At 46.3% G+C, this 21381-nt stretch overlaps 2 protein-coding genes across 2 annotated transcripts in view; both read left to right on the forward strand.

Moving 5' to 3' along the window:
* ITGA9 (integrin subunit alpha 9) overlaps nt 1-21381 on the forward strand; it is a 398613-nt gene that overhangs the window by 14005 nt on the left and 363227 nt on the right. The window contains exons 2-4 of the mRNA XM_037847329.1: nt 2937-3064; nt 4351-4457; nt 12419-12542. Of these exons, the coding sequence (XP_037703257.1) occupies nt 2937-3064; nt 4351-4457; nt 12419-12542 (359 nt within the window). The remainder of the gene's footprint in view (nt 1-2936; nt 3065-4350; nt 4458-12418; nt 12543-21381) is intronic.
* On the forward strand, nt 15057-15896 carry LOC119542522 (40S ribosomal protein S6-like). The gene has a single exon (XM_037847332.1). The coding sequence runs from the start codon at nt 15102-15104 to the stop codon at nt 15849-15851; it is 750 nt and encodes a 249-aa protein (XP_037703260.1). The 5' UTR covers nt 15057-15101; the 3' UTR covers nt 15852-15896.

A 21381-nucleotide genomic window follows, 5' to 3' on the forward strand; every position in this document is an offset into this window, starting at 1 on the left:
TTTCCTTCCTTTGTGCATGATGAATTCTCCCACTTGTTTATTTTTTGTGTGATTCTTACAAAATGAATTGTAAGGAGCATTTATTCACTGTGCTGATGTAAATTTGGAGTCGGTGGGAAGTTTTGGACCCAGCCCTGTCCCACTGGGGTTTTCAGTGGAGGAGATATTTCATGCCTCCCTGCTCTTACTACCCGCCACGTGGAAAGGCTGTGGATGTTTCTGCAGTTTAGAGATGTCAAAGCGTTAATTCTTCTCACCTGTGAAAACATAACTGGCATTATAGGGAGCAACTCTTGACTTGCCCCGGTGGTTCTAAAGCTTGGCCGCAGGAGCAAGGGTGGAAAGTGATCCCTTAATGTGGCTTTCTTCTCACTGGAGGTTTGTTGTGTGTGTCATCATGCATTTGAGTTAAAGCAGCCAAGGGCTGGCCAGACTGCCCTTGTGTGGGTGACAGCGGCAGTGTGGTCTGTTTGGGAAAGTGCTGGCTTAAGTTTCCAAAGGGCTGGGTTCCAGCTTTCTTTCTGCTTGGGGATTCTGCAGTGTGGCCCACCATGGTGGGAAGCTGGAGGGGCAGCTTCCTGGAGTCTTGCTGGGGGCCCACAGGGCAGCTTAGGTGCTTGGCTCTTCTTACACCCCAGCCAGGCATCTTCCTTGTTGAAGATTAAGCACAGACTCTCCGAGACTGACCTGAAAGGAGACTCTCCAGCAAGGGAGGGATCTCCCTGGCTCTCTGTGTCCTCAGAGACTCTTCATGCTCTGAGTGTTGAGGAGTTGAGCCTGGGGACAGTAGGCATTAAGATGGGGTCCACACTGGGGGGTTCCTTCCCATGAACCCCCAATACCATGTCTCTAGAGCCAGATTGGTGTTGCTTTCCCTTATGACAGCTGCCAGCCTTGGTTGAAGTCCCATTTGACGGTCTCAAACTTTGGTTGTATGATATAGAGAGACTTTTTTGTTCACCCCCTTTGCCCAGCCAGGGTGTTGGTGGGGAGCAGTGTCATTCGAGGCCAGGATGGGGGTGACTGGGTGTATGACCAAGACCCCAGATGAAGGTGGCTCTCAGGCCTGGGTCTGCTTGTCACACCCCATGTGAGGCTGTCTAGGGTCATTCTAACCCCTGCTGGACTCCTTTTCCACAGAGCATAATGGGAGGTGATACACTTCCTAATGCACCTAATTCTGGCTTGAGGTGAATTACATCCCTTTTTCCAGGCTGCTAGAGATATGGAACAGCTCATATTATCCCCAAGTAGAGTAGTGCCTGGAATTTTCTACTCTGAAAATCAGTGCGGATTTTGTTTAAAGTTGTGTTGTACAAGTCCTTTTTCAAATGGCTTATAGCTCAGCACAAACTGTGCCTGATTGGTGGTGTTTATTATCCTTTGCTATAGATCTTCTGTTGACTACTTTCCAGAAACAATGCATAAAACCAAAGGTCAAATTGTTTTTGTGACATCCCCCCTCTCCCACACAGGCCCAAACCTCTCTCTGCTATCGTCTTGGCCTGCTCTTGCTCTGTTCCTCCAGCCTGGGAAGGCCCCATCCCCAAGGCAGCTTCTCAGTTCAAGATGCAGGATGCAGAGCTTTGTTCTTTCCGCTGTTTGACTGTAAAATGTTTTATCTCTGCTTTGCATTGGGATAGAGGATGCAGTTTATAATCCCACACCACTGCTGCTGCTTTCCTATTTCCCCCTAAATGCACAGTGTGTGTGTGTGGAGGGGGGGGTGTAGGGGGAGGGGAGAAGAGGAGACAGAGGAGAGACAACATCTCTAAATTTCTTATTTTTTAATTTATTCACTTACAATGTTTTTGTTGAAGTGTAACACACTCAGAAAAAGTGTGCATATCGTAAGTCTACAACTTAATCTATCATCACAAATTTGGGTAAACACTGCTCAGGTTGATAAGTAGAACATTATGATCCCAGAAGCCCTCTCTTTCTAATCCCAACCCTCACCTTCCTCCTTCCCAAAGGTAATCGTTATCCTGACCTCTAACCCTACAGTTAAATTTCTCCTCCTTTGAAGTTTAGATAAATGGAATCAGACGGTGAGAATGTTACTGCACCTGTCTTCTTTCACTTTTGTATTTGTGAGATTCATCCATGTGGTTGCAGTTGGACGTTGTTCATTGATTTTCATTGCCATATAGAATTCTATTGTATGACTGTACCATAATTTACTTACTCATTCTAGCATTGATGATCTTTGGGTTTCTTCTGGTTTTGGCTATCACACAGTCAGCTGTGAACATTTTCATACATGTCTCCTGGCAGACATATGTATGCTTTTCTATTGCGTATATTCCTAGAAATGGAATAGCTTGGTCGGAGAGTAGGCATATGTTCTGCTTTATTTGAAGCTGTTAAACAGTTTTCCAAAGTGGCTGTGACAGTTTACATTCCTACCAGCACTGTGTGAGAGTTCCAGTTGCTCCACATCCCTGCCAACACTTGGCGTTTTCAGTTTTTCTGGTTTTAGCTTTCAGGTAGATGGATGTGAAGTGGTATCTCGTTTGGACTTTCCTGTTGACTAAAATGCTTGAGCACCTTTCTATCTGTTTATTGGCCATTTGGATAGCTCCTTTTGTGAAGTATCTGTTCAAGTCTCTGGCCCATTATTCTATTGCTTTATCTGACTTTTTCTTATTGATTTCGTAGGAGTTTTTAAAATAGATTCTGGATAGGAACCCTTTGTCAGTTGTATGTGTTCCCAACTGTCCTTTCAGTTTTTAATGTGGTTGGAGAAGATTTAACAGGTTCACTGTAGGAGTCCTCTGCCACCCTGTCACCCACCCACAGCACAGTGAAACGCTGAGAAATGGTTTTCCACTGAGCATTCAGACAGAGTCTGCAGCTGGGCGAGGATTTAACCATCTGCTGCTTCTTTCCTGGTATTGGCTCCTGACGGAGTGCTCTCTCCTCTTTATATGCAGGGTCCTTGTGGGCGCACCAAAGGCGGATTCCAAGTACAGCACTTCAGTGAAGTCCCCTGGGGCTGTGTTTAAGTGCCGCATCCACACCAACCCAGATAGGAGATGCACGGAACTGGATATGGCTCGAGGTGGGTAGAGCTTTTACTCTGAGATCTGTGGGTGGACATCACTGCCAAGGTGGAAAGGGGCTCTGCACCCTCATGCTCTCCTCTTTTTCTTCCCAGTGCAGCCAGATGATCCACTCATCTAACACACATGTATTGGGTACCTATTACTTACTAAGCACCGAGCCTTACATTTTAGCTGGTGAAAGAGACGTTAAAGCAAGTAATTGAGCAAGAGAAGTCCAGAGGGGAGGTGGGTAGTGGATCTAATCTAGACTGGAGCCTTGGGAAAGTCCTCTCTGGGGAAGTGAATGGTACACACGATTGAGAATAGGCACAGTGGTTAGCTGGACAGGCATGGGGACAGAGCTTTCAAGCGGAGGAAACGGTGCACCATTTTGAAGTACAGAGTGAGGACAGTGTGGCTGGAGTGGTGAGTGAGGGGAGAGTGGAAGCAGACGAGGCTGGCGAGGTAGGCTGAGGGTAGATCACCCAGGGACTAGCAGGTCAGGTAAGGCGTGTGGATGTTATTCAGTGTACAAAGTAGGAGGTTGTGACAAGCAATTTTAAGTTTTATATTTCAAGTAGGGAAAGACATGATAAGATGGATGTTTTAAAAAGTTCAGTTTGTTGTAGTGGAAAATACATCATCTTTAGAGTCAAATGGATTTCCCTGGGTTCAGAGTCCAGCTCTGCCTGTTATTCTCTGGGACTTACTGGGAAAGTCTCATAGTCTCTTTGGCCTCAGTTGCCTCACCTGTAAAATCATGACTAAAATACCTTCCTTACAAGGATTACCTGTAAAAGATTGCATGAGATAATAGAAGTAACTGTTTGGCATATAGCAGGCACTCAATAAATAGGAGCTGTTTTATGATAATTATCCCTCCAAGTCCTCGCTTTCTCCAAAGCCTCTATTCATCAAGATCTTCCCCCTTTTTTTTTTCTTTTTTTTTAAATGAAGAGGCTTCTTGACTTTCTTTAGCAGAAAAGGATTGGTGTCTATAATATTCTCTAGTGCTATTTAACCTGACTGCTTTGCAAACTGTTTGTTACTGGTACATAAATTAAGGAGCTTGCTTTAGAATATAAATCAACGCATTGCTTCTTTCATCAAAAATAGTCTTGCTATGGCTTTTTATGTTGGCTGAATTAAATAGCATTTTTGATAACGGAGTTGATTTACACTGTTGCAAGCTCCTTCTTGCCTCACCGGCCAGTAACAAGTGTCTGGGCTGTGGACTCTTTGAAAAGCAACCAGCAGAACATCGTTCTTCAATCCAAGTCCAGCTTTCCTCTTTCTCCTCCAGCAAAGAATCGGGGCACACCCTGTGGCAAGACCTGCCGGGAGGACCGGGACGACGAGTGGATGGGGGTGAGCCTGGCCCGGCAGCCCAAGGCCGACGGCCGTGTGCTGGTAAGGATGCTTGGCGGTGCCGTGTGGTGGGGCAGGGGCACGCCCGGAATCAAGGACTTGGATCCGTTAGAAAGACCAGATGGCATGGTAGCAGGTGATAGTTTTGTGTTTAATTTCTCTGTCAAATGTTAATGTCTGCCAAAGGGTGCTGAGTTATGACTATTGAAAAATGACAGATAAAATGTATACGACAAATGCTTTGTAAATTTCATTCATTTCATACGTCTTTTTTATGCCTTTTAAAATTGAGATATAATTTACATAAAATGCACAGATGTTAAGAGTACAGTTTGGGTTTAGACAATTGTATGTACCTATGTAACCACTACCCCATCGAGGTATAGAAAATTTCCGTTATCTCAAAAAGTTCCCGTGTAGCCCTTTCCAGTTAACTGTCCCCATCCCGGAGGCAGTACCCCTGTTAGGATTTGTATTATTATAGTAACTTCTTAAATAACAGACTTTATTTCCTAGAGCAGTTTTAGATTTATAGAAAAATTGCCCAGGAAGTAGAGAGAGTTCCCATTTACCCCTTTCCCCCACTCCAGCTATAGTTTTCTCATAGTTTTCCTTTATTAGTTTGAGGAAGTTCCTTTTATTCCTAATTTGCTGAGTGTGGCGTTTTATCATGAATGGGTGTTGAATTTTGTCAAATGCTTGTCATCACCATGCATTGCTTTTGCTTTTTATAGAACTTCATATAAATAGAATCTTACTGCATGTATTCTTTTGTGTAAGACTTCACTCAAAAATATTTTTTGAGATTAATCCATGTTGTGTGTGTCAGTGGTTCATTCCAATTTATTTCTACATGGTATTATATTTTATGGAATGTATGTTGTTATTTTTAATTAGTCATTTATTTCACTAACAAAATGCATGTAATGTATTCTGATCCATTATGTGATTTTGGGGGAGATACAAAAAAAAAAAGAAATCTTTGCCCCTGAGGCTTGCCATCCCCTAGAGCTATGCTGGCCAAAAAAGTAGCCACTAGCCTCATGTAGTTATTTAAATTTATCAAAATTAAATTAAAAATCCAACTTCTTAGTCACACTCAGCACATTTGAAGTGCTCATAGCACATGTAACCCCTGACTACTGTATTGTACAGAGCAGAGAGAGAGCATTTCCATCATTGCACAAAGTTTTGTTGGACCTCACTGGAGAAGAGAATGTAAGAAATGAAAGAAACTATCTCTGAAATGTATGTGAGAACTTACAGACATACTGGCAGGCGCTTTGGGAAGGAGCACCAGCTGCACAAAGGGCAGGGAGCCTAGAGAATGCCTAGCACATCGTAGCCATTCAATAGGCATTTTTGTAGAATAAATTAATACTACTGAATCCCTACTATGTGCCAGATTCTATATATAAATGCTTGTACTTAATCTTCTCGGTGGTCCTGAGAGGTTAATATCATCCTCACGTGACTGATGAGGAAAACGAGCCATGGAGAGATTATGTGCTGATGCTTAGATCTGCGGGACCCCATGCCTTCTGCTTGGGAGTGGACTTTGTGGAGGGACAGAGAAGCCAAGGACAGACTGTGGGGTGTTCAGGGGTCTTGGGCCTGGCTGTGGTGAGCTTCACATCTGAAGCAAAGTTAAATATTATCAACAAAAAGTGGAATTTCTAACTGTGGCAGAGGTTTTGTTTTCTTTTTTCCAATTTTTTTTCTTTTTCAACTTTTCTATTGAAGAGCACTTAATGTACCCAGCTTCACGTGTACAGCTCAGTGAATATTTTTCATATGCATACACTCGTGAACCCTCATTTCTAAAACCCCAGAAGGTGTTAGAACATTTCTAACACTCCACATGGTTCTCTCTTGGCCCTTCCCAGTTGAAACACCATCCCTGCCGAGGTGCCCAGTATTCCAGCTTTGCACACCTTTTCTTGCCATTGGCTTTTCCTGGAAGCTGTTAGAAGAGTTCATTATAAGAGCATAAAATCGAGAAGGGAAAATAGTAATGCTAGCTGCCACTTATTGAGGGCTTCCTTTAAACCACAAGCTGCAAAGCTGAGGGCTTTACATATATTACTTTATTCCAGGGAAAACGGGTTTCCCTTCAGGATTCAGGCAAAATGTTCTTGTTGCCCCTCCGAGGAGCCCAATTTTGTGTTAAACTTCTCGATGGCAGAAGCTGTTAATCCACATTCCACCTTCTTTCCTCAGCACAAATTAAGCCTCCCAGGGCCTCCCTAACTGGACACTGTCATAGGTCCAGGAGTCCCCCTCTTCCTGCCCCTGTTTGTCCTGGCTTCGGGTCCTTTGATCACTGTCGTGGCCAGCCCTGGACCTCTCAAGCCTTTGATTCTTCCAGATGTGGAAGCCTGACCCTGCCTGGACACCTCGGCCCCAAAGGGTCAGAAGCCTTGTCTGCTATTCTGCAAAAAGACAGGGAAGAAGTTGATCCTCTGTAAATCAAGCATGGCCTGACGTCGCGATTCAGAAAAGAACAGAGAGGAGGCAGTGGTCTGGAGGTGGCGGCACACGAGTTTAGAGCCCCAGTTTACTCCTGTGAAAATATTTCCTCTCCCTGTGGAAGGTTAACCCCTGAGCCTGAGAACATGTTATTTGATGGCATGGCAGAGGGGTTCAGCTTCCCTGCAAATCGGTATCCAGACTGGGCTCACTGGGGATGTGAGCCATGGTGAGGCCCAGGGGGTGTTTAGTTTAGCAAAGGAAGCCGAGAAGGCAGAGCTGGAGCATTTGTGGATAATGGTGCTGTGGCTAATCATGTTCTAATTAATTCCATGCAGAGCTGTTTATCCCCTGCTTTACGCAACCATTGAATCATCCATTCAATAAGGTACTCTTTGAGGATGCTGGAGAAAGAGAGGAGCATCTGCCAGCATCCGCCTTCCTCGCTGCTGTTTGCACACACGATCTCTGTCCTCACCCTCCTGTTCTCTCCCCACGATCGAGTTCAGGCTCTGCCTCCTCCATGAAGCCTGACCTGATTGCTCTGGTCCTGGGAGATAAGGGTTGGAATGACCTTGGCAGCTTTTGTGTCATTTGGAAATAAACACTATGTTACCTTATATTATGTGTATAGTTTATTTTATCCATGTGTTTTCTTTTTTAGGGAAGCTACCTGAAGGCACAGACCAAGTTTTCTACCCTTTTTCACTCCTGGGGGAGCTGTCCCTAAGGAGTAGTGCCTAAAAATCTGTTTGAACAATATAAGGTTCAAGTGTCAGTGTTAAAACAATTAAGAAACCAAATTGGTTGTCATCGTTCCTTGGTGGCCGATTCTGAGTGGTTGATGAAAGCACGAGGTGAACTGCTGTAAGATGCCCTTTGGAAATGACAGGTGACAATAAGGCGATGACTGGCCACCTAGTCCATATTTAAATCTTGGACCTTCCGGTTCTCCCCAGGGAACCAATGATACCAGGTCCAAATAAATATTGGGAAGAGTGGCCTACTCTTCATTATTACACTCACCCTTTGCTCCCAGTATGCAGTTCACATTATAAGAAACGGAAAAAAATCCCTTCTCGCAGTAACCACGGAAACAGATCCATTGAGGCACTGACTGTTTCTCTCTGGCCTGGTTCAGTTTGAATCTTTCTGCTTTTCATCAGTCTTCCAGGCTCAGATGACAAAGAATGTAAGCTTCTAGATTATTTCTGGCTGGAAGCAGTGCTTTCCAGCTCTATCTCCTTGCAGATTCCTTTCTACACATCAGGCTGCCTCTTTCTCTTTACCACTTCCTATTTGTTCTTGTTTTCAAAGTCACAGTGTACATTTTGTATTTCCTTCTATTCTGTTTCCCGATTTTGTGTGTGCATGTGAACTTTTTATTGAACTGTAACGTACTTTCATAAGTGTACACAAAGTCTCAATGAAATTTTCTGAAATTCGATGAATTTTCACGAGGTGAATGTTCTCAGGATCACATTCCCAGCACGCCTGAAGCCCCCCTCTGTGCTTCCTCTGGCCCCTCTTTCTTCGTCTTGACGGGGGAGCTTCGTGGGCGGTCTCGTGGCCTCCCAGCCCCAGCACCTCACAGCCGTGCTTCCACGCTGCTGGCCTGGCTGGGCTGTGTGGGCTGGACCCGGAGGGGTTGTGATAAACGCTTTGGCCCTCCGTGTACAGCAAATGCTGGGGAAGGGGCACGTGTGTGCCCTTTGTGGTGAGCCACTGGGAGAGACCCAGTCCCGACTCCCCTAGGAGGGACATGCTGTTTCCCTATGACAAAAGATATCTTTGGAATAAGTTGTTCATTTTCCTTCCTCTCTTTATTCTTTTGGGAGGAGTAGCAATTCTTTTAACTTTAAAAATGTCCAGTTTTAAGGTTCGGGGCTGTCCTAGACCCCTCTCTTTCTTGTAATTATTTTGAGTCTAGTGGGGTTTGAGCAAGTCTTGCTGTTTTCAAAGAATGGTCCCCTTTTCCTGTTCTCTATCTTCCCTGTCCTGCCCTTGTTCCCTGGCCCGGCAGAACTCATTTGAAGAGAGTTATGGAGTCATTAATGCTTTGGAGACAGTCCCTAGGATTTTGTTTTACAATGTAAGGGTCGGATTGACATATGTGTATATATAATGATAATCAGGGCTAAACATGGTCTTTCATTTTTATAATTTATATTCAGAGACACTTTCTTTATTTTCCTGCCTTTGGTACTTTGATCTCGGATCACACAGAATGCCTTAATTTCAGTGCAGTGTGAAGTACAGTATTTGTATCTTCTAGGAATGTTCCAAGATCACTCCATAAACAGTTTATGGCACTTAAAAATAGGAGGAGACAATAAATTGGATATCAAATGCAGCAGATTCTTCCTTATAAACTCCTGGCATGCATCTGGCTGTCAAATAGCACCATTATAAACATCTGCCTCTTGCTACAGCCCTCCAACACAAAAGTACAATAAAACATGTTAAGCCCTAGGAGCCAAGGCTTTACTGGATCCATAAACTTGAATATACGCTAATGATATAATTTTAAGTGATTCAAGTTTGCAAGCCATCAGAAATTGAGCCAAAACTAAAGTATTTTAGAAAGTCCCTCGCCCCCAATTACTTTGGTCTGGAGTGATGACCTGCTTGGTGATATATTTTTATCGTGCCTGCCCCGTATCGTTTCAGTCTATTGAGGAACATGCCCCAAAACAAGCACCAGGTGGGAAGGAATGAAGGTTGGTTTGCAGGCATCGGGAGTGGAAGTAGATGGCTTCATGCGGTTTAATGTCGTGGGCAAGAGGCAGCATGTGCGTGAGCTCAGGTCTCGAGGCACATTCGTGGTGTGTCCTGTCGGGGCCTCTGGGGGTGCTCGGCCGTTGGGGAGGAAGAGCAGGGGCATGGCAGGCAGCAGCCTCATCGCCGAGTGTCCTCAGGGATAAGCAGGCCCCAACAGACCCTCACTCACGCCGCGACCCTTGGTGTCCCTTCGCCCCCAGCGTGGTTATTTCAGGGGCCCGGGCACCTGCGGGAGGATCACAAGGACAACAGGCAGCCACCAGGACTCCCAGGCGGGGGGGTTGATGGCTCCTCAGGCGGGACTTGGGCAATTCAAGGTGGAAAATGCTTTCTACTGAGATAAGGACTCAGAAACCGCAAATTCCAGTCCTGTTCAGGGCTCTTACTAGCTCTGCGGCTTAAGGCAGAGGACCCTGATACTCAGTGTTCCCATACGGAAAATGGGACTTCTAAGGACACCTCTTCTCCCGCCTGCCAGGGTTGTGGAAGAGGTCAAATATAGACCATAAGCATCTGAACCTAACAGCCTTTGGAAACAGTGGGCTTGAAGGGAAATGAACCTAGGTACGAAAACTTTGATTATGTAAAAATGCAATATTATAAGAAAATGTGTCCTCTGGCCAGAGTGAAGTGAACTGATAACAGAAATGAGTGATATTTGCCCCTGGAAAAGGCAGTGTGCCGGGTGGGGTGTATGGTGAGTGGGTTGGCTGTGTCACAGGTTGAATTGAGTCCCCAGGGAGCTGTGCTGACGTCCTAACCTCCAGGACCTGTGACCGTGACCTTATTAGGCAATAGGGTCTTTGCAGACATATTCCAGTTGTATGAGGTCAGACGGGTGGGCCCTAATCCAGTACGGCCGGTGTCCTCACGAGAAGAGAAGAGACACAGAGATGGAGCACGCAGGGCGAAGGCCAGGGAAGGCGGAGGGGGGTCGAGTGATGCAGCTACAGACCAGGGGATGCCAAGAAGCGCCGGCCAGCACCCGGAGCCAGAAAAGGCGAGACAGGAGTCTCCCCTCCAGGTTTCTGGGGGACCGTGGCCCTGCTGACCCCTTGATTTTGAACTTCTAGTCTACAGAACTCTAAATTTCTGTCATTTCTAGCCATCTGGTTCATGACACCCTGTTACGGCCGTCCTAGGAGATGAAGACAGCTTCTGCTCAGTTTGTGGGGTGTGTGCAGATGTTCAGGGACACACACGCATAACCAGGGTCGACGGTTACGTCCCAGTGTGAGGTTGCGTGTGTTCTCTGGTGGGTGTAAAGCAGGGGTGCGTTGGCTGGGATGGAAGGATGAGCGGGGTCTGAACTCCGGCTGCTTGCACCTGGTCCTCACTGTCAGGGGGAGCTGCTCTGCCTCATGGGGTCTCCTCGCGGGTGTGAGCCCAGGGCTGAGGGTGCCGGGAAGTGCCCACTGCGGGGCCGTTCTCCTAAGCTGATGAACGGGTCTGTCCATCTCCGGCGGCCGTCCGCACCTCCTCAAACATGCCGAACTCTTGCCCACCTGAGGCCCTGTGCCCTGAACCCCTAGCTCCACGTCTCCGCCCAGCTGGCTCTCTTGCTTCCATCAGGTCTCTGCCCAAATGTTGCCTCCCCAGAAAGGCCTTCCCTGACCAGCCGGCCAAAAATAGGTACTTCCTGGCAGGAGGGAACTTTCTGGTGAGACGGAATATTTTATATCTTGCTAGGGATTTGGTTACATGAGTGCATGTTTGTCAAAATTCATTAAATGGTACACTTGAGATTAATGCGTTTTGCTGTACGTAAATTTACTCCAAAAAAAGAACTGTCAATAAATATTTACTTCTAGTCAATAATATGCATGCTGAAGTGTTTCCTCCCTTTCCTGCTCTCCCCACAGCCAGTCACTCCCCAGGGCCCGTCAACACGCCCTCCAGCCAGCATCCTGAAGTCCCCCTCCTCTCCTTCCCACTGCCTCCATCCAGTCCAGGCCTGCAGCGTCTCTCACCTGGGTGCTTGCATCCACTCTTGCCCACCCACAGTCCTCACACAGGAGCCGAGTTATCTTTCCAAACTCAGATCATGTCACTCACCTGCTTAAGATTCTCCCACGGCTTCTCGTTGCATGTGCTCTAAAGTCACAGTTGGTTCCTGTGGCCTAAACCACCGCCCACCGCACCCCCCACTGGTGGCCCCTTGTAGCCTACAGGCCCCCCGCCATGGCCTGGTCCCTGCCCCACTTTCTGACCTCATCTTCCTCCCATGATATTCACCCCAGACCAGCTCCACTGGCCTCCTTCCTTTCTCTTGAACCTCTAAGCCTTTCTCTCCTTGTGTCCTTTGCATCTGATAGTTCATCCTCCTGGGGCCTTCTCCCCTGTGTGCTCTGCTTGGTTGGCGCTTTCTCACCCTTTAGGTCGTCCCTGACCATGGGAGAAAACTCTGTTTCCCACTCCCATGTTCTCTATCCCATAGGCTGTTTTTTCCATCGCAGCACTCAGCACTAGCTAGAATCCCCGCATTTGTTTATTGCCTGTCTCCTCCCAGTAACATAAAAGCTCTGTGAGGACAGGACAGGGGCAGGGGCAGGGGCAGGGGCAGGGGCTTATCCCTGCAGTTTTCTGATGCCCAGAACGGTGTCTGGTGTACAGGTGTGGCTCGGGAGAGAGAAGATGGCTTCCCGGCCCCTCTGCAACTCTCTCCTCCCCATGACAACCTGGCGCTACCAGGTGTCTGCTTTATAACCTCTCAGGGCCAAGTGTCCTGCTCTGAACCCTCTCTGTCCCTTTAGGCCTGTGCCCATCGCTGGAAGAACATCTACTACGAAACAGACCACATCTTGCCGCACGGCTACTGCTACATCATTCCATCCAACCTGCAGGCCAAAGGCAGGATGCTGATCCCCTGCTATGAAGGTGAGCCGTGAGCCTCCCTCCTCCCCCTACCTGCTTCATGTCCTAAACAACTCCCCACCCTCCCAGCTCCACCCGTTTTCCAAACCAGTGCGAGGATAGCACTGCTTGCCCTGAGATGAGTTGCTTAGCGCCCAAGCCCCTGCCCAGGTAAAGAGGCAGGTGTGAAGGGGGCAGCGGTCCCAAGCCCCCCCCAACCTTGCCCCCCTCTGCCACAGAGGCACGGTCGGTGCTTATCAAGCTTTATGAAGCTTCAGTGACTGAGATTCACTGGACCTCAGCCAAGCAGTGAAAAGTAGCCCTTAGTACCTGGTGCTACCTGCAGGCCTTGGGAAACCCATGCCTCTCTGGACCTCAGTGTCCTTATTGAACATTCACCATGTGGCTCCCAGCTGATCATTAGGCTGCAGAGATGGCAGCTGGCTGTACCTCTTGACCAGTGTCCTGAGGCGGTGGGAAGAGGGGACCCAGGATTCACAAACCATAAGCTCAACAGAAACTTTTCACCCTGAACGTCAGTCATTTCATAACACCCGAAGTCTGACTTTCCTGGTCATTTGGTCCCCGGGACCCTGGCAGACGCTGGGAGGGGGACCCATCCTCAAGGTGGCTTTACGAGCTCCTTGCCAAGGAGCACTGGGGTCTTGGAGGGAGAATGTGTTTCCTCAAGCCCTCTGCTTAGAGCCTTCAACCACGTGGGCACTGAGGATGAGAGTCCGTCAGTACTTAACCCACTTGAAGCTGAGCTTTAAGGACTCCGAAAGTGCTGTCATTTTCTTCACTTTCATACCTTGTGTTCTCATGTTTTCTTAGCCTAATTCAGTGAGCTGGAAACTGTTCCCCCTCTGAGTGCTGGACTGTTGAGGTTTTAATTCTCTCCTAAACATATTTATTTTGGCAGAAGTCTCCACTGGGGTTGAATCCACATGTTCTTTGGGCCTCCCTGGGCTTTCCCAAGTTTTGAATGTTGTCGCCAAAAAGTGGGCTTTAAAAAACGCTCTCTGGATGCTTGCATTTTTCTGCCTCATGGAGAACTCGCCAAGATCCTCAGTGGCGTGAGCAGGATGTTCTTGTGAAATGGCCCCACAGAAGAACTGACAGGATCCTTTTTCCTTTCCTTTCCTTTCCCTTCCCTTCCCTTCCCTTCCCTTCCCTTCCCTTCTTTCCTTCCCTTCCCTTCTTTCCTTTCTTTGTCACCAATTGACCAACCCTGGCTGGACCATGTGGGGATAAAGGGAGTGTGAGCCACAAGGTTTTCACAATCACAAAGTCACACCCCATAAGCTACTTAGTTGTGCAGTTGTCTTCAAGAATAAAGGCTACTGGGTTGCAGTACAACAGTTTCAGGTATTTCCTTCTAATTATTCCAATATGATAAAAACTAAAAAGCGGTATCTATATAGTGCATAACTGCGCCCTCCAGAGTGGCCTCTCGACTCCATTTGAAATCTCTCAGCCACTGAAACTTTATTTTGTTTCATTTTTCTTCCCCCTTTTGTTCAGGAAGATTTTCTCAATCCCACAATGCTAGGCCCAGGCTCATTTCTGGGAGTCATATCCTTCATTGCCAGGCAGATTTATACACCTGGGAGTCATGACCCATGTGCTGGGGACAGCAGTGAGTTCACCTGCTGAGTTGGCTTAGCTAGAGAGGGGCCACATCTGAGCAACAAAAGAGGTACTTGGGGGAGACTCTTAGGCACAATTATATGCAGGTTAAGCCTCTTCTTTGCAGTAACGAGCTCCCTAAGGGCAAGTCCCAAGATTGAGGGCTTGACCTACTAAATTGTTATGACTCATATTTTAAAACTATGTTTTATTACACAATTGTGTGATCAGTATTAGGCTGGTTTTGGTCTGGGGGCTTTACACACGTTGTCTTCTTTTATTCTCACAAAACCCTTTGAAAAATAGGTATTCTTCTTTGCTTCGGTTTGAATATAAGTCATTTATTTTGGAAGATATTCCAGAAGACACCAGCAGGGCAATGGGGAAATAAGAAAGGGAGGGGAAGCAACCTGTAAAGGGTGTGTCTTTGAGTGAGTTAGCACTGTGGGCCGCTGGAGGTCAGTCCCTCTGGGGACCTCTGGGAGTCAGCATAGAACATTCCTCAGAGTTATCCTGCCTGAGGGCTGAGGGAGCTGGGGTCTTTGTCCACCTGGAATTCTGGCCCACCATGTGTGCAGGCTGAGTGGGCTCCCGTGGTCAAAGAAAGTTCTCAGGCAAAGAGACGTCAGTGGTGGCTATTGCCATAGGCACAGAAATGGTAAGGACTCGGGATATGGGTGGGGCACTGAGAGCTCGGCTTCAGAATTAGTGCTCTTCCATTACCCATGAGGAAACTAAGACTTGGAGTTTAAGTAAATTATCCAAAGTCACTCAGACTGTAAATGGTAGAGTTCGGTTTTGAATTTCTCATGTGTCTGACCTCAGCAAACCATTTTGTGCCTCAGTGGTTAGTGGCAATATCACTTTGTCTTTTGGAATTTTCAGCTTAAATGAGAGTTAAATAAAAGCCAACCTCTTTTTCGTGGCGCCTCGAAGGCAGTCGGCTGTCTCAGCATGAAGCTGAACATCTCCTTCCCAGCCACTGGCTGCCAGAAGCTCATTGAAGTGGACGATGAACGCAAACTTCATACATTTTATGAGAAGCGAATGGCCACAGAAGTTGCTGCTGACGCTCTGGGCGAAGAGTGGAAGGGTTACGTTGTCCGAATCAGTGGTGGAAATGACAAACAAGGTTTCCCCATGAAACAGGGTGTCTTGACCCATGGCCGTGTCCGCCTCCTACTGAGTAAGGGGCATTCCTGTTATAGACCAAGGAGAACTGGAGAAAGAAAGCGCAAATCTGTTCGGGGTTGCATTGTGGATGCCAATTTGAGTGTTCTCAACCTGGTTATTGTAAAAAAAGGAGAGAAGGATATTCCTGGACTGACTGATACAACTGTGCCTCGTTGCCTGGGGCCCAAAAGAGCTAGCAGAATCCGCAAACTTTTCAATCTCTCTAAAGAAGATGATGTCCGCCAGTATGTTGTGAGAAAGCCCCTGAACAAAGAAGGTAAGAAACCCAGGACCAAAGCACCCAAGATTCAGCGTCTTGTTACTCCACGTGTTCTGCAGCATAAACGTCGGCGTATTGCATTGAAGAAACAGCGTACTAAGAAAAATAAGGAAGAGGCCGCAGAATATGCTAAACTTTTGGCCAAGAGAATGAAGGAGGCCAAAGAAAAACGCCAGGAACAGATTGCCAAGAGACGTAGGCTGTCCTCACTGAGAGCTTCTACCTCCAAGTCTGAGTCCAGTCAAAAATAAGATTTTCTAAAAGTAACAAATAAATAAGATCAGACATTAAAAAAAATAAATAATAAAAAAAAAAAAGCCAGTTAACGACCCTCACAAAAACAGATAGGGTGAATGTTTGAACTATCCCAAAGATATAAGCATGAGAGGAGGGAAATGTGCTCCGAAGAGCAGGCCCTGCCTGTCTTCTCCTTCTGCTTTGCTTGGCAGGAATATGAAAGCTGGTGCAAGCATGAGTGGAGGAGAGCAGCAGGCTCAGCTTGGGTCTGCCCCATGGGTCTCATTCACAGTGGAATTAGGGCAGGTGTGAAGTGTGTGAGTAATGAGCCTAGGTCTTAAGAGACATTGTATGTTTCTGCCCACCTTTCTGGGTGCTTCCAACATCACCATAGAAGAACATGTCCTGCGTAGCTTGCTGGTTCCAGAAGAAAGACATGTGGGACAGACCTGAACCAAACCTGCAGTCTGAGCCCAACTAGGTCAGGCTAGATCTTTCATGATCTGTAGATGCATGAAAGAGAAATAAATGCTCATTATTGTTGGCCACTGAGATCTCAGGGTTTTTACGCAGTAACTGCTGATTGATATAGGGCTCAACTCAGAAACCCAAATTCCTCATGTAACAGTGACTCTGGGATGAGCTCAGGCTTCCAGGACTGCTCTTTTTTTTTTTTTTTTTTTTTTTTTTTCATTTTCATTTTTATTGAGATTGTTCAGATACTATACAATTATCCAAAGATCCAAAGTGTACAATCACTTGCCCCTGGGTACCCTCATACAGCTGTGCATCCATCACACTTAATTTTTGTTCAATTTTTAGAAACTTTTCATTACTCCAGACAAGAAATAAAGTGAAAAATGAAAAAAGAAAAAAAGAAAAGGAAACTCTAAACCTCCCCTATCCCTAACCAACCCCCCTCAATTGTTGACTCCTAGTATTGATATAGTACGTTTGTTACTGTTTATGAAAAAATGTTGAAGTACTACTAACTGTAGTATATAGTTTGTAATAGGTATATAGTTCTTCCCTATATGCCCCTCTATTATTAACTTCTAATCGTATTGTCATACATTTGTTCTGGTTCATGAAGTGATTTCTAGTATTTGTACAGTTGATCATGGACATTGCCCACCATAGGATTCAGTTTTATACATTTCCATCTTTTGACCTCCAACTTTCCTTCTGGTGACATATATGACTCTGAGCTTCCCCTTTCCACCTCATTCACACACCATTCGGCGCTGTTAGTTATTCTCACATCTTGCTACCAACACCCCTGTTCATTTCCAAACATTTAAGTTCATCCTAATTGAACATTCTGCTCATACTAAGCAAGAGCATCTACATTTCTTCCACAAGGCAGGAGGGAGAGTCAAAGAAGGTAGAGAGGCAAAAGAAAGAGGAAACAAAAAATTGACGGCTAGGAAGCAGCAAAAAGAAAAATAACCTTAAATCAAAGTAGAATAAAGAATCAGACAATACCACCAATGTCAAGTGTCTAACATGCCTCCCCTATCCCCCCCTCTTATCTGCATTCACCTTGGTATATCACCTTTGTTACATTAAAGGAAGCATAATACAATGATTCTATTAGTTACAGTCTAGTTTATGCTGATTGCCTCCCTCCCCCAATGCCTCCCCATTTTTAACACCTTGCAAGGCTGACATTTGCTTGTTCTCCCTCGTAAAAGAACATATTTGTATGTTTTATCACAATTGTTGAATACTCTAGATTTCACCAAGTTACACAGTCCCAGTCTTTATCTTTCCTCCTTTCTTGTGGTGTCTCACATGCTCCCCATCTTTCTCTCTCAACCGTATTCATAGTTACCTTTGTTCAGTGTACTTACATTGTTGTGCTACCATCTCCCAAAATTGTGTTCCAAACCACACACTCCTGTCTTCTATCACCCTGTAGTGCTCCCTTTAGTATTTCCTGTAGGGCAGGTGTCTTGTTCACAAAGTCTCTCATTGTCTGTTTGTCAGAAAATATTTTGAGCTCTCCCTCATATTTGAAGGACAGCTTTGCTGGATACAGGATTCTTGGTTGGTGGTTTTTCTCTTTCAGTATCTTAAATATATCACACCACTTCCTTCTTGCCTCCATGGTTTCTGCTGAGAGATCTGCACATAGTCTTATTAAGCTTCCTTTGTATGTAATGGATCGCTTTTCTCTTGCTGCTTTCAGGATTCTCTCTTTGTCTTTGACATTTGATAATCTGATTATTAAGTGTCTTGGCGTAGGCCTATTCATATCTCTTCTGTTTGGAGTACGCTGCGCTTCTTGGATCTGTAATTTTATGTCTTTCATAAGAGATGGGAAATTTTCATTAATTATTTCCTCTATTATTGCTTCTGCCCCCTTTCCCTTCTCTTCTCCTTCTGGGACACCAATGATACGTACATTATTGTACTTTGTTTCATCCTTGAGTTCCCGGAGATGTTGCTCGTATTTTTTCATTCTTTTCTCCATCTGCTCCTTTGCGTGTAGGCTTTCAGGTGTTTTGTTCTCCAGTTCCTGAGTGTTTTCGTCTGCCTCTTGAGATGTGCTGTTGTATGTTTCCATTATGTCTTTCATCTCTTGTGTTGTGCCTTTCATTTCCATAGATTCTACTAGTAGGTTTTTTGAACTTTTGATTTCTGCCGTATACATGTCCAGTGCTTCCTTTACAGCCTCTATCTCTTTTGCAATATCTTCTCTAAACTTTTTGAACTGATTTAGCATTAGTTGTTTAAATTCCTGTATCTCAGTTGAAGTGTACGTTTGTTCCTTTGACTGGGCCATAACTTTGTTTTTCTTAGTGTAGATTGTAATTTTCTGTTGTCTAGGCATGGTTTCCTTGGTTATCCAAATCAGGTTTTCCCAGACCAGAACAGGCTCAGGTCCCAGAGGGAAGAAATATTCAGTATCTGGTTTCCCTGTGGGTGTGTCTTAGAAAATTGCTCCACCCTTTGATGCCTCGGGTCACTGTGCTTTTCTGCCCAGCAGGTGACGCCTGTTAGCCTATAATTCTTGACTGGTGTGAGGAGGTATGGCTGTGTTCCCCCAGGCTCTGGGGTCTGGTTCTGAATGGAAAGGGCCCCACCCCTTTCCTCCTAGAGAAGACAGACCCCTCAGGTGGAGGACATTAGCATTTCAATGGTCTCGCTCTCTGCTTGTGGTGTCTCCACCCTTCCCAGAGTCACAGCCCTGGAAACTGAAAATGACTGGGGCTTTCTCCACTGAGCCAAAAAAGAAACAGATAGTCCCCTTCAGACCCAGTCCAAGGCAACCCTCCGGCTCTCCCAGGTCAGTCGTCACCCAAAGCCTCTGTCTGTTTTTTGGGGCTGCGTACCTGTAGTGAGCAGTTCACACTCGCTACTTAAAACCCCAGTTGGAGCTCAGCTGAGCTGTATTCGCTTGCTGGGAGAGAGCTTCTCTGTGGCACCACTTGGCTCTGCAGCTCGGGCTATGGGGGAGGGGGTCTCCCGACCTGGTTCCGCAGGTTTTACTTACAGATTTTATGCTGTGTTCTCAGGCATTCCTCCCAATTCAGGTTGGTGTATGATGAATGGATGGTCTCGTTTGTCCCCCCGCAGATATTCTGGATTATTTACTAGTTGTTTCTGGTTTTTTGTAGTTGTTCCAGGGGGACTACTTAGCTTCCCCTCCTCTCTATGCCGCCATCTTGCCCGAGTCCCAGGACTGCTCTTTTATTTGATTTTTTCTGGACTTACTGATGGCTGAATGGAGCTAGCCAATAGGTTAGCAAAATGGTTGTGTCTCTCCCGACCCTTCTTCATGGCCATACACACACACTTCCATATCCTAACTCTTTTCATTAGCCTGGGGAGGAGTAAGGGCTGGGGCTGGGGTGGGGAATGTTGGAGTATATGAGCAACCGGTGGTTTTTGGTCCCTGTATGAGCTGAGGGGAGCAGATGCTCGATTTTTCTAGAAGACCAGACTGGCAGGAGTAGGGCAGATGGGGGTGATTCAGGCCACAGTTAGAGGCATGCATGTGCTCTGGTGGCTTTGGGGATCTCTACCTCTCTTTTTTTGGTCTAAACTAAACTTACTTTGACTCTTAAGGCAACCATATTTCCTTTTAATGCGGAAAACCTCAGCAAGGCAGGAAACTGCCCTCTGTTGCAGGTGGAGGATCATGTTCTGGCAAATACAGTGGAAGTATTTTAGCTCTCAGATGTCACCTAGACCAGCCTCCTGTCTTTATTGAGATCCAGAGTGGTGGAGTGGCTTGCTCAAGGCCAGGTTTTTCTTTCACTCTGTTATTCATGGACTGTACAATGGAGAGGTGACATAGCGTGGTGGCCAGGGGCACAGATTCTGGATCCACGCTGCCAGAGCTCTAGTCCTGGTTCTCTGGCTTGTAGGCAGGGTGACTTCAGATGAGTTATTTAATCTCTCTGAGCCTGACCTGCCCCTGGGCTTTGAAGAGGATTAAGTGAGTTAATCCTTGTAAGCATGTTTGTGTGCCAGTGTACTATACGCTTAGCAAATGTGTGTTAATCACTATCGGCTGATTGATTTATGCACCGAGAGTAATCCAGAGTCCACTTAATCTTACTGAGCACCTATCAGGCACTGTGCTAAGTGCCAGCTAGGCAAAACCCAAGTAACGCAGTTCCAGCTCTCAAGAAGTTTCCCACCTATAGAGGAAAACAGGGAGGGAACATGATGTTTCAAAAGTGGGAGAGCTGTGTGGGGAGAGTTCCATGACAGGGCATGTACTAGCAGACCTGTCTCCAAGGGCTTGAGTTGCATCCAAGCACAAGGTGGCACGAAGGCAGGATCATTCCATTTTACAACTGGAAAGGCAGACCCACTTTGAGTCTGCAGCCCATGAAGGAGATGGATGGTGGAATCCACTGTTGGTCGGGGGGTGTGGCAGGGCAAGGAAGTGGAAGCACAGGAAGTGGATGCACTTCCTGTAGAATGGCGGAAAGACCATGGAGTGGGGTGTGGGAGACCTGGTCGAGGGCTTTTCTTCCACGCTCCTGCCTCTGTGGCCTTGGACACACCACTTGGACTTTCCGTGGAATGGTTGCTGTAATGCCTCCCCTGCGTTTACCTCGTGGGGTTATTGTGAGGAGCTCATGAGGAAACGCAGGTGAAAGTGCTGAGAAAGACCACACACTTCTGTAATGGTGGCCTCTTGGCGGGTCTCTGTGAGGGTCACTTGGGCTCTCAGATTGTCGGAAGGTTGGTTTAATGGAGGAAAGCCTCCATGTGTGTGGACACCCTTCCAGAATGGCTCACGCTTTTAAATTCTTAGAAAATTGGTCTTTAGTTTGGCACAAGCTCATCAGGTGCTTCCTGTTTCTGGCTGGGTGGGAAATGCTACCACAATATCCTGTTTGGAACCAGGAAATGTAGAGGGAATGGGAAATAAAAATGAATTTAGGACATAAAGTAAAATAAACTAATGGAGCATACGCGCTTAAGTCAAAATAGTTTAGTTGGATAGGAGAGCAGCTTTGCTACTGCTGTATGTCGTTTGGTTCTATCAGAATGTGTAAGTGCAAGATTCAGAGGGATGAC

The sequence above is a fragment of the Choloepus didactylus genome, chromosome 1, assembly GCF_015220235.1.
Source record: "Choloepus didactylus isolate mChoDid1 chromosome 1, mChoDid1.pri, whole genome shotgun sequence".
Classification (NCBI taxonomy): domain Eukaryota; kingdom Metazoa; phylum Chordata; class Mammalia; order Pilosa; family Megalonychidae; genus Choloepus; species Choloepus didactylus.

What these genes read in the sequence shown, in the direction of transcription:
- LOC119542522 (XM_037847332.1), top strand. Translation starts at nt 15,102, where the DNA reads ATGAAGCTGAACATCTCCTTCCCAGCCACTGGCTGCCAGAAGCTCATT.